Source organism: Orcinus orca, chromosome 5 (assembly GCF_937001465.1).
Source record: "Orcinus orca chromosome 5, mOrcOrc1.1, whole genome shotgun sequence".
Classification (NCBI taxonomy): Eukaryota; Metazoa; Chordata; class Mammalia; order Artiodactyla; family Delphinidae; genus Orcinus; species Orcinus orca.
In genome coordinates, this window is record NC_064563.1 from 93,921,967 (window position 1) to 93,934,688 (window position 12,722).

General features: G+C 43.4%; 1 protein-coding gene across 1 annotated transcript in view; it reads left to right on the top strand.

Moving 5' to 3' along the window:
- The first annotated feature begins 2,917 nt into the window (after window positions 1-2,917).
- The window catches only part of MYH15 (myosin heavy chain 15), a 164,827-nt gene continuing 155,022 nt past the window's right edge, over window positions 2,918-12,722 (top strand). The window contains 7 exon segments of the mRNA XM_049709855.1: window positions 2,918-3,018; window positions 5,718-5,910; window positions 6,863-7,039; window positions 9,429-9,572; window positions 11,028-11,175; window positions 11,816-11,843; window positions 12,234-12,256. Of these exon segments, the coding sequence (XP_049565812.1) occupies window positions 2,918-3,018; window positions 5,718-5,910; window positions 6,863-7,039; window positions 9,429-9,572; window positions 11,028-11,175; window positions 11,816-11,843; window positions 12,234-12,256 (814 nt within the window).

Here is a 12,722-nt window from a genome sequence, read left to right on the forward strand (position 1 = left end):
CACATAAGGCTTTCCCACTCCTTGTCTTTACTAGGTAACCAAGACACATTTAACTCTGGAAATTGTTATCATGTCAATGTAAATGGAAGCATGGTGGTTTATATACTTATTTACTCAGTCCCTGAGAAAGTGAAAAAGTGAGTGCTAGAACAGAACTGTAATAGTTGTTTGGCTGTACCACGAACATGCATAAGTATCTAAGGCCTCTGTCTGAGGCTAACTTTCTGAGAGCAATGTTGCCTAAGTACCCTGTGAATAATGGATACATGTAATCTGCACTTTGTAGTTACTTCAAAGGTACTAATGTAGGTCATCCTCTTGGCCTCAGTTACCTACCTCCAAACAGTTATACTCCTGGCAATGCAGTTTCCTCCTATCCAGGGCTGCTTTCTACACCTTTAATTATGCTAAGTGGTGCAGACTAGGAAAGAGATTTACACAGCTGTGTGCTCTGTATTTTGATGTGAGCTCTTTATCCTTGGATGTTATAATAAGAACTACTTTAAAAAATCTGTTATATATGAAAGTACATGCACATGCCACAAATTGAAACAGACCAGAATTGTACAGAGTGTAGGGTAACTGTCTCCTTCTCCCACCCATATCCTGTTCCCCAGAGACATACCCGTTTCTTAGGTATCTTTCCAGGAAATGTGTACACACGCACACACACACCCACACACAAACTTATGGATATCTTCCATATCAAAGTACACTTCCTGAGCTCTACTGTCTATTGAACAAGTCACCAGGAAGTCACACGTAGTGAGAGGAGGAGAAGGTTTAATTCTCTCACAAATACAGACTCACAACTTGTCTCCCTGACTATGGTTTCTCCCCGTTCCAATTCACCCTGAATATGCTGCCAGAGCCATTTTCCTAAAATACTGCTTCCCCTCGTGTCCTTGCCCAGAGTCTATGATGTTTCCTATAGTCTGTTCCAAAGTTTCTCTGCCTAACTTTCAGAGCTTTTCTTCATCGAGCTCCATGTTAACTATTCAAATACTTATGAAGTATTATTATTACAAATCCTAAATCTGACTGCTCACCTGCAGAAAGGTCAATTTTATCTTTTTCTCCTGGGCAATGTCACTCCGTTTCCCATCTCTGGGCTTTGGCTCACGTGCTTCTCATGAGTACTTTTCTTCTCTCTATCTTGAAAAATGTCCCTATAGATTACAGGGACTTGCATTGTGTAGGGAGGGAAACTGAACCTAGAGAGATTAAGTGATTTCCTACAAGTCACGTGCTTATTTTCTGGCAGAGATAAAATTAGCTCTTGTCCTGGACCATCAGTCTTTGCTTTAAACCGCACTCCTTAGATCCCAGAGGTGCTGTCATGGATGCACCCAAGTCACCACGAAGCAAAGAATAGATTAAGTGCAGTAAAATACATGATTAGGCTTGTTAATTTCCACCCACGTATGAAATAGAAAGCTATTGCAGTTCATTCCGGACAGGGTAGACCATGGCGCTGTTCAGGCATGAGGTCCCAGAGCTAAGCCACCTTGGAAAGTCCTTCTCTACCTTCTCATCTATAAAATGGGGCTAAGAAGACTTGCTGTGCAAGCTTGAGTGGAGAGGAAAAAGCCTAAGACCTTTTCTGTCCAATTGGAGAGAATGACCTCTCATTTGGGATCGTGATAGCCCAGATTTCATTTCTTCTTCTCATTTTCAAATGTAAAGTGTGCAGATTAAAGATAAAGTAAGTAAAGTGTTTGGTACAGACTCAATGCTCAATGAATTTAGCCCTGATAATTTGCCCAGGAACTCAGTCCCTCTAAGACTGGAACTTGCCTTGCTTGAGCTGATGAACTCCTTACACACACTCACTCCATTCACCACACAGCCTGCTTCCCTCCTTCAGCATGTGCTGCCCCGGGACAGCTTCCTAAAGATCTGTCTGCCAGCAGTTTCATATACCATCTGCTCTAGACACTCATCTCTGCTGCAGTACTCACCTTTTTATTCCTTTACTTTCTAATGCTGAACATTCCCCTCTTTGCCACCATGATCTGCCTACGATGTTCCATCCACCTGGATGCACCTAGATACCTGCAAGCCCTTCCTCCACTCCTACAAGGGCCCTGGTGTCCACAGCTCGACATTTCTCAGTCTGCCCCATTCCACCACCCACCCAGGTCAGAGCTCTGTGCTTTAAGGTTGCATTATGACTTTCATGGGCTGTAGGCACTTTTGTCTTTCTGGGCCCCTTCCTTCACAAAAAGTATTAAAAATTGCATTTTACAACTGTATTGGTATAAAGACCAATTAACAGAATCCAGGCTGGTTTCATTATTGTATATCATTAAGATTATATTCATATTTTTCTTCTGCTTTTAAAAGAAATTAAAATAGTTTTGTGGGCCCTTAAAAGCATCATGGACTCTAGGCACTGGGCCTTCTGTGACTAGTGGATAAGTTGATCCTGCTAGAGTAAGATTCCTTGTGTACAGTTTTGTCATATACTTGAGACACAGCAGAGAGGTAGTGAAAAAGAAGACTTAACCCTCGTTGGTCCATCTGTGGTGACTAGTTTCTCACTTCAGTGCCTGATGTCTCCTTTCCCCTGGTTCCTTCCTACACGTCTTCTGCAGAGTGAATCCTTTCGGCTCACGTTTAGGCCTCAGCCTGATGTGGTGGATCCCTTTAAGGAGGACGGACCTGTCAGAGCTTGGCGAGGCTGCGGCCTATCTCAGAAGAAGTGAGGCTGAGCTGCTTCTGCTCCAGGCCACGGCCTTCGATGGCCAGACTTGTGGCGCCTGCTGGCTTCACTTTATTTTACTGCTTCCAGACGGCAACTGTCTGATCAGTGGAGAGAAGCCATCAGTTCTGGAGCCTAACTTATTTGCTTGGGGTGCAATCTGTCTCCATGAACCACTGAGCAGTTGAGGAGCTCAGGGTGTGGAGGGTAAAGATGGAAGTTTGCAAGGAAGATCAGGAGGCCTGGGAGGCAACCCAGGCCCAAGCCCTGCTTACTGGGCCCTACAAGAGGTTTTCTCTTCAAGGAGCACCCCGGTATGGCCCCAGATAAAGTCTTTCTCAGAAGCCTCTTCATGTGGGTAAATAGCAGAGGAGAGCGAGGGGGCTGAGACTGCAGGGGGGTTGGTGCACTGGTAGGAAGAATGAAGGAAAAGGCTCCAGGAAGGTGGGAGAAACAGAAGTTGTCCTGGGCCCTCTTCAGGATTTGCTGATGCTGGAACTTTGCCCCCTGGCTGTCTCCTAGGTCAGGAGGGTCACTCAGCCAACACTAAACAGAAGATAATTGGGGGATTTTCTCACCCTGCTGAGTAATTTCTTAGCAGTTATAGGCAAGGACAAAGGTTAATGAGGATTTACCCGTAAGATAAAGGCTGAGTACTACATTCAAATCTCTAAATAAATGTTACATTTCCCCCCTCTTTCTTTACTTGTCTGGGCTGCATGGCCATCTTCTGAATTTTGGTTAATTGGAGACTTAGAGTCAGTTTCACAGTGTGATCCAGCATCAAGCCACCTATATATCTCAATTCCAAAAAGTATTCAACAGCACAGCATAAACCCCGACTGAGAGTTGTTCTAGTACTCCGAATTAGTCAACATTAGACTTTAATATGACCAATTATAATTCAAGCCAGTTAAGTAGCACATCCTATTTCAATCATAGACCAGTCCTGGATCAGTTCCCAGTTTCCAGTCATTGGATGTCATTACTGTGATTGGATTTTAGAGTAGCTAATTATAATCCGTCAAATCAAATACAATAACAGAACTATCCCTGAGGTCAGAACTGGTCATGCAGAAGCTTATCGCAAATAGTTAGATAATGAGGGACAAGATCCTAGTGGTACCAGAGAGAAAATCAAAATGCCAAAGCATTCAAGATAATTGGATGATACATTTAGTAGAGTCAGCACTGTAAACAATTCCTTAAACTATAACAATCCACATAATTTCTAATTTTTTTTTTTTTTTTTTTTTTGGTCAAACAATCCTTCCTCATAGAAATGCACTGACAGCACAAAGAGGAGAGTCAGCAGAAGTTTTTCATCCCCCTGGGCTAGTAGACAATGGAGTCTGCTTTTTTGAACTCAGGCCAAATGGAAGCTGTGTGATAAGAGTATTTGGCAAGTAGTTTTGGGTTCAAATTCCCTGTTCTTGATGCTTTCTGGCTAGTTAGAGCACATCACTTTACCTTACTGAGCCTCAGTTTCCTTATCTTTCAAATGGGAACATATGCTTTCTCTGCCTACCTTCCTTCATGAGGATCAAAGAAGACAATAAATGTGAAAAATAAACACAATGCATTACTATGCCACCTAGAAAACTAGAATTGCTGGGTGTCAGGGAGGAAGTGTGCTTTCAGAAATAGAAACAAAACACCATTTCAAGGCAAATGTAAGTGATTTTTATAGAACAAGTAAACCATCTAGTTAAAATAACTACAAAACTGGATACAATATTACTTCAATTTTGATTAATATCATAGAAAAAAAGACTTGAAAAAAATGCTTCAGATAGATAACAGTGGTTATCTCTGAGTTGTTCCATTATGGGAGATTATTTTAAAATGTTTTTCTTTACACATTTCTCTACTTGTAAAGCTTTTTTGCAATAAACACATGTTACCTTTATTTTGGAAAATATATTTAGTCATCTAAAACTATGAAATCATAGAGATGAACCTCCTGAGCTTGCAGATGAGAAAACTAAGGCCCAAAGAGTTGAGGCATTGCCTTGTATCTTGTTACTAGCAAAGCCAGGCCTAAAATCCAGGTGGCCTGAATCAAAGCCATTGCTGTCTATGTTTCCATGCTTGCAATTATTCATGAGAATTCAAGGAATTAAAAGTTGACTGAGGGGCTTCCCTGGTGGCGCAGTGGTTGAGAGTCCGCCTGCCGATGCAGGGGACACGGGTTCGTGCCCCGGTCCGGGAAGATCCCACATGCCGCGGAGTGGCTGGGCCCGTGAGCCATGGCCGCTGAGCCTGCGCGTCTGGAGCCTGTGCTCCGCAACGGGAGAGGCCACAACAGTGAGAGGCCCGCGTACCACAAAAAATGTTAAAAAAAAAAAAAAAAAAAAAAGTTGACTGAGTTTATTTACTTCATCTTCAGAACCATCCTTCTCTGGGACTCGGTCTCAAGTAGGTAAGTGCTTCCAAAAATTCTTCTCTCCCACTGCTTCCAGAGGTGATAAAAGAAAGAGCTAATCATGAGGCAGGTGATGAACATAATTTCTGAGAGAAAAACTGGAGGGAAAAAAGCTCAGCATATAATATAGAGGAAGAATGCTTTAGTGGAAAAGCTCTGATTTAGGAGGTAAATGATCTAATTTCTAGTGTCATTATTCTAATGACTGTCACTAATTAGCTATGTGACTGTGGACAAGTCTGTTAATCTCTCTTCCCAGGTTCTTTTTCTAAAAAAAATAAAAATGACAAAAGGGAAATCTGTGCCAGGTGTACCCATGTTTCTTTCAAGTAATAACACTTGGTTTAAAATGCAGTACCTTAAGCACACACAATGTATGCAAATGGGTGCTTTTCAAAAACAAGCTTATTTTCATAGACATAACACAAAGCCAAATTAGCTTTCGCAAAAAAAAACCAAAATGATCAATACAATTAAAACCAGTATTTAAAATGCAAACAACAAGTAGAAGCAAATGCAAAATCAACCAGATAGGAATACAAAAATCCTCTTGCCCAGCAGTTTGAGTGGTGAATTGGTTGTAACCAGGGAAAGGGAAAGAGAGCACAGTGTAGGTCGTGATGGCAGGAAAGTAGTGAGCAATGAAATTCTTTTCAGAGACAAGTGTGATGGAAGAGGGGTGCGTGCTGCCCAGCTTCACCTCCTTCTTCCACACTCAGTCCTCAAGTCCTATCGTCCACCTCTGGGGAGAGCGTCTGGTGAGGCTGCCCATCCTGCAGCAGTGAGGCTTGCTAGCTTTTGTGATTCATGTGTTGGGGAGGTGGGATGGAGTTGGCACTACCCACCAGTGCTGTGGCTGCAGTAGGGTCTCCCCTGTGCATCCCACAGCCCTAGGCACAGGTTTTCCCTCTTCCAGCCAAATGCTCTCCTTGCCCCCTCCCCCCTATCTACCTGAGGAGCTGTGAACGGGGATTTCTGTGAGCTTCTGGTAAGATTCACTTTCCTTTAAGAGACTCTTTCTTATTCATCTTCCCTAGAGATCTGCCTCAGGTGGGAGAGGAGTTGAGAAGCATCCCAGCGAGGCCAAGAGAAGCTGCCTCAGACGTTCATAAGAATTCTGGCTCGTGTCACCCAGAGCCTCTTATCGGTTCATTGCTTTGTAGAGGGCTGCTTTGCTAAGGCGTGAGACATGGGGTTGAGGAGGCAGGGGGAGAGAAAAACAATATATGGGGAAAAATAATATGAATCAGTTTTGCTGTATGACAGCAATCATCCATATTCTCTCTCCTCAATTCTCCCCCCTCCAAGTCTACCGTATAATTCTCTTAGCAGGCTTTCATTCCAAAATTAAAAATAAGGTCTAAAGAAACCCTGATGGACAGACATGGCCACTAACCTAAATTTCACTTAGTTGTAACCAGACCTTTCTGAGGGAAGTTTTTTGGAGGGAGCTGGGAAGGGTGAGAGCACCAGGCCAACCACCAAGCACCTGGGGCTGTGAATGGGAGGTAAGTGTGGGGATTGGGAGAGGTGGGTAAGGCTTTGCAGGTAACCGTCTGGTAGCAAAATGTTCCCAATCTCCACTTTCTGAAACGCTTCTTGCTCCTAAACAGTCCTTATGTAGGTTTATCTTCAGGGTGAGCGTTCATGATCTTATCGAACTTTGCAACTTCCTATATTGGTGACGCCAGGTCAACAAGCAGACTTAGCAGAAATGAGACCATGTCCATCAGTATGAAAGTGTCCAATGTACGTTTCCTACAGGGACTGTAGTTAAATATCCATTTTTTTTCCCCTCTGTAGGGAAGAAGAAATGCTGGATTCATGATGTGAAGAATGCTTATGTTGAGGCTGAGATTAAAGGGGGTGGAGATGATGACAGAATAATTGTTGAGACAACAGATGGAAAGGTAAAGAAATCTTTATTTCAGCCCATTGGTGACTAAGTTCTCTATTTAATTTAATAATTAGGTGTGTCCTTTCTCCAACTGTTTTGTTAAAAACCTGGGGTAGGAGATGCCACTGATACACTTTAGAAAACTCATTAATCTTTAAGAAGCTCCTCCACTTAACTATCAAAGATGTAATGACGAACATTGAAGAATCAGAGTTGCCAGTGGTAAAGCTCATTGACTCTAGAATGCACAACTTTTTCCACTTCTTCTATCGTATTTCAAGTTCTTTTTTTTTTTTTTTTTTTTTTTTGCGGTATGCGGGCCTCTGTTGTGGCCTCTCCCATTGCGGAGCACAGGCTCCGGACGCGCAGGCTCAGCGGCTATGGCTCACGGGCCTAGCCGCTCCGCGGCGTGTGGGATCTTCCCGGACCGGGGCACAAACCCGCGTCCCCTGCATTGGCAGGCGGACTGTCAACTACTGCGCCACCAGGGAAGCCCTCAAGTTCTTTTTTAAAGGTGCCTCTTGGAGTAAATAATGACCTTAGGAACTGTGAAGCAAGCTATGTTTGTAGGATCAGGAAAGAGTGGGATAATCTGAATAAAAATAGAACAGTGTCAGAGGAACCAAGAAATGGGAGAATGGTCAGTAATGTCAAACGCTAGAGAAAGAGATTTAGGGCTTGGAGAGAGCCTTGACCTTCAGAATTAGGAGGTCACCTATGACCTTTGAAAGAGAAGCTTAGGTCAAGTGTTGGGGCATAAGTTAGACTGTGAGAGGTCATAGAGAGAATGTGTAGTGAGACTGTAACAGTCCCCAACCCCTTCTGCCTGTCACCAAGGTATTCAGAGCAACAGAGCAATATTGTACAGCCAGCCTACTCTCAGAACCTTTGCCTTGCATCACTGACCTCACGTGCCTGCCAGCTCCATGGCAGAGAATTGGGCCCTATTTCTGCCCTGACTTGGATGAACACTCCATTATAGATTTTACAGATCATTTCCTGCCCATATGCAATTCACCAGTCTCCTTCCAATTCTGCCCTTCCTGACTCCATAACAAGCCACATCCTAAAACAAACAGGTACGATCATTATCAAGAAAGTTTGTCTTTTTCATGCCCTTATCTTTGTATTTAGACAATTTATGATCTAAAGCATTGCCATCTGAATTGTAAAATTCTGGAGGCCACTCAAAAACTACCACTTATGGTGTCTTAATATGCCTTCTGATGGTGTCTGTACATTTAAAAAATCACAAGTTAGGTAGATTTTTATATAACTAATTAATGGAATTAAGGGCAGAACTTGGTCCTTATCAATAGGAATATACATATTTAGGCAAGGGAAAAATTCAGAATGTCTTAAATAAGGAAACTAAGGGATTCAATTATTTTCTCCCAGTCTGTGTGTTGTCTTTTCACTTTCTTGATTGTGTCCAGTTCAATTTTATTAGGCCTCCAGATGAGAAGTTTGTTCTTCTGAGCACATGTTTTAAAACTGCTGTCTTTTTAACAGTATTTATGATGATCTGTGAATATAATGTGGTTACAACGATGAAAGAAATCATAGGAAGAAGAACATGAAAGCAACAAGTTAATGATATAGAAAGAGGAGTCTAAAGGTGGGTGGCTTTGTTCTGCTTGACCTTTCACCATCTAATGGAGGTCCCATTCCCCCCAGCCCCACTCTGGGGCCAGCGTCTCCCTGGCTCCAGGCTTCCTCCTCCTGATGTTAGAAGCGACTACACTTCCAATCACCTTTGGTCTTTGTAACATTAACAAAGGCAATAAAGCCAGTGGGTGGAGAGTAATACTTAAAGTTGGTAACGAAAGGAGAGAAAAATAGAATCAGAGCCGAGGGGAGGTTAGATCAGGCTAGATCATGAGCAATATAATGTGTGTTCTCTCAGGGGCAATCTCAGTCTGAGGAGCCACAGGATCAGGGCACTGCAATTTAGAAAATTTTGATTCAACAAAACCACTTTTTTTTTTTTTTTCGGTACGCGGGCCTCTCACTGCTGTGGCCTCTCCCACTGCGGAGCACAGGCTCCGGACGCGGAGGCTCAGCGGCCATGGCTCACAGGCGCAGCCGATCCGCGGCATGTGGGATCTTCCCGGACCGGGGCACGAACCCATGTCCCCTGCATTGGCAGGCGGACTCTCAACCACTGCGCCACCAGGGAAGCCCAACAAAACCACTTTTAAAAAACTTCATCTTCGGGCAAGGAGAGAACATGAGTCAGAGGAATTCTTGGGAAAAACAGGTTGGTTTAACTTCCTCTGGCTCCGTCCTCTAATGAGGCACCTTTTTCTTAACTCCTTGAAAATTCTTCCCAATGCATGGCAATAATGAATGAGCATAGAAGAAATAGGGGAATATATCTTACATTTTTCTCCTCTCTGCAGAGTCTGAGTGTCAAGGAGGACGAAATCCAGCAGATGAATCCCCCAGAGTTTGAAATGATTGAAGACATGGCAATGCTGACTCACCTCAATGAAGCATCTGTGCTGCATGCCCTGAAGAGGCGCTATAACCATTGGATGATCTATGTACGTGTATATGCTTCACTACTGAAACAGAATGCTGGCATCACATTGGCGATGTCCCAGCCCTCTTTTGGGTGAAAAAGATATTGAATTTAAGCATACTCATATGAGAATAATCCTTGAGAAATGCCCACTAGGAAGGGACATTATCTTAGCGTTTCCCCAGTTTTATTTGGTCAGTATTCATATCCCTTCCCACAGGTTTTCATCCTAAAGTAAAGGCATGAGGCTCGGAGCATGATAGACCCGTGTCCAAATGCCACCTCTGTTTTTCACTAGTAGTTTTCTGCTCGAAGTCGCCTTATCTGTAAAGTGGGATAATAATGTCTGTCTCTCCATGGTAGCTTGGAGGATAAATAAAAGAATGTAAAGCATGTAGTTCAGTGCCTGTTACCTAGTTAGTACTCAATAAATGGAATAATTTTGTTTCATCATCATTAAGTAGGTGATGATTGGTTGCTCAGCTTCTTTAATTCACTCAGAATCTATTCAGCAGGAGCTGCACTGAGCAGATGAGGCAAAGATGATGGCATTTGGGACCCATTGCTATAGCAGCCTTGCCATGCAGCCAGCTTGCTCCTGGGCACTCTGTTTTACAGTGTGACTGTCTTTGTTTCCCTAAGATGCTATAACAAAATTACCGCAAACAGGGTGGCTTAAAACAATAGAAACGTATTCTGTCACAGTTCTAGAGGCCGGAGTCCAAGATCAAATAAGCTCAGCAGTCACACTCCCTCTGGAACCTCTAGGGGAAAATCATTCCTTACCTGTGCCGGTTTCCAGTAGCTTTTGGCATATTCCCTGTGGCCGCGTCACTCCAATCTTTGCCTCCATCTCCACATCACCTTCTCCTCTGTGTGTCTCTTATACGGTGATTAGCTGTTGGATTTAAGGCCCATCCAGATATCATCCTGAGGTCCTTACCTTAATTACACGTGCAAAGATCCTTTTTCCAAAAAAGATGCCGTTCACAGGTTCTGGAGATTAAGACGTGTACATACCTTTTGGGGAGCCACAGTCCAGCCACCACAGTTTGAGTGACCCACATGAGCTATTACCCCAGTGCCTTAAGCATCAGGTTCCTAATCTTGCTGAGGCACAGATTCCCTTTGGGCCTCAAATGCCTGAGAGCGGGTTACCAAAATCAACAAGGCTTCTGTCAGCGTCCTCCTTGTCTTCCAAAGTTGTGTGTGTGTGTGCGCGTGTGTGTGTGTGTCAGACAAGCTAGTGGTTGACAGATCTCCGAGGGGAGAGGTAATCCCAGGCCCCCTTGTTACTCTAACCTGGTTCTGTCTCTTCCTATCAGAAGTCCCTACTGCGCAAGAGTCCAAAAGCTCTCTTTCTTTTAGTTCCTTTGTAAGTAAATATTCGAGCAAATGTTACCTGACATTGAAAGAGCTGACAAATCTGGAAGTATGCCTAACCTGTTTTTGGAAATCTTTTCTGATCTTCTGTCAGATATATTCGGGTCTCTGCTGTGTGAGCCTCAAAAGTGGCTTCCAGTAACACAGAGCAGTGGCAGCCATCTACAAAGGGAAGAGGCGATCAGAGGCTCCCCCTCACATCTTCGCTGTGGCCAATAATGCCTTTCAAGATATGCTTCACAGTAAGTGGCTGCCCTACAAAATGAAGGGTAAAAATATCTGATCTCCTTTTTCTCCGTGTCACTAAGAGGCAGGTAGGCATTGTGAGCGGAGCATGGCCTTTATAGTTGCCTAATCACTTGAAGCCTCCGCTTCCTTCTGGATAAAACGTGAGCAAAATAGGGCCTACCTCCTAGGGTTATGGGGACGATTAGCTCGCATATCAAATTAAGGGAGATAATGCCTTGAAAGTGCTCAGCCCAGTGTCTGGCCCAGAGTGAGCCCCCTGTAGATGTCAGCTTTTATTACAAAAAGTACCTGCTAGAATGTCTGGCACAAAGAGGTTATTCTGTAGCTATTATTACACCAGGCTTAATAAAAGGCTTAAAATAGCGATATGTCAACCATTCGTCATTTACCGTTTGTATTTGGAGCAAGGAGAGAGTGATAGAATTTGTATGATCTTATGGCTGGCCTACATAGAGTCAAGAGAAAATCCATTTTACTTTGTACCATTGAAATGGTATTTTTTCTAACTGTATACAGAGCAAATCCTTCTTGTGTCTGACTTCAAACTGTAACCAAGGAAATTTTGAATAAGTTCGTGCCAATACATGGCAGCTCTGAGAGAAGAATGATCTGACATTTTCCTTTCTTTTGTAGATCGAAAGAATCAGTCTGTACTCTTCACGTGAAGTGCTTGCCTTGCTTTTTCTTTTTGGCCAGCAGTGAGTGTTTCAATCGAAGCAGACACCTACATTTCACTGGCTATGAAACATAAATTCACTGCCTTTGAATTGTTGTTCTTTAGGTACCGAATACATTCTAGGCAAGAGTAAGATAGGAAATTGTCATAACACTTTAGTCAGTGATTAGCCAAATATGGTGCCAGCTAGGCTGCCTCACATTTTAGAAGATCCTTTGGAACCTGCGGTGCACATGCTGGTCTTAATCATTTTCTTGATGAAGAGAGCTCCCTGTCCAAATAATCATTTTCAAAGTTCTCTGGTCTGGCTAACTGGGCGGAAAGACTGAAAGTCCAGTGGGTATGACCACAGAATAGATAACTTGCTGTTGTGAGCAACCAGAATGGGGCAGGCCAAGGTACATTAAGTAGTGGGAACTAAAAGATGGTGAGGCTTAGAGGGACAAGAAAAGGGAGTGAAGAAGAAGGATGGAAAGGATTTCACTGATACCATATTGTATGTTAATTTTGATAGGCAGAGCATTGGCTGGCCAGGTGAACTGTCAGCCTGGTGGTTGAGGGGAGAGGCTGGAACTCTAGAAGCAGTCAAATGCTCAAATTCTTGCTCTTTCTATGCAGTGAGGATGCTGCCACGTGTGTTGGGCTGTCCATTGACTTCAGCCATCCCCAGAAAAATAATAGGTCTCAGAATCTTAGAGCTAGAAGGGTGGCTAAAGTTTAGCCCTTTGCAGAGGATAGACTATTTTCTGGAGTTTCAGGCAGATAAAGGCAGGCCTTGATCCTATGATGCTTTGGGTGAGAGGCTATAAATTCACCGTTGTGTTCTCTCCACGTTACAAAGTTAGCTGATTATCAAAGGTAAAA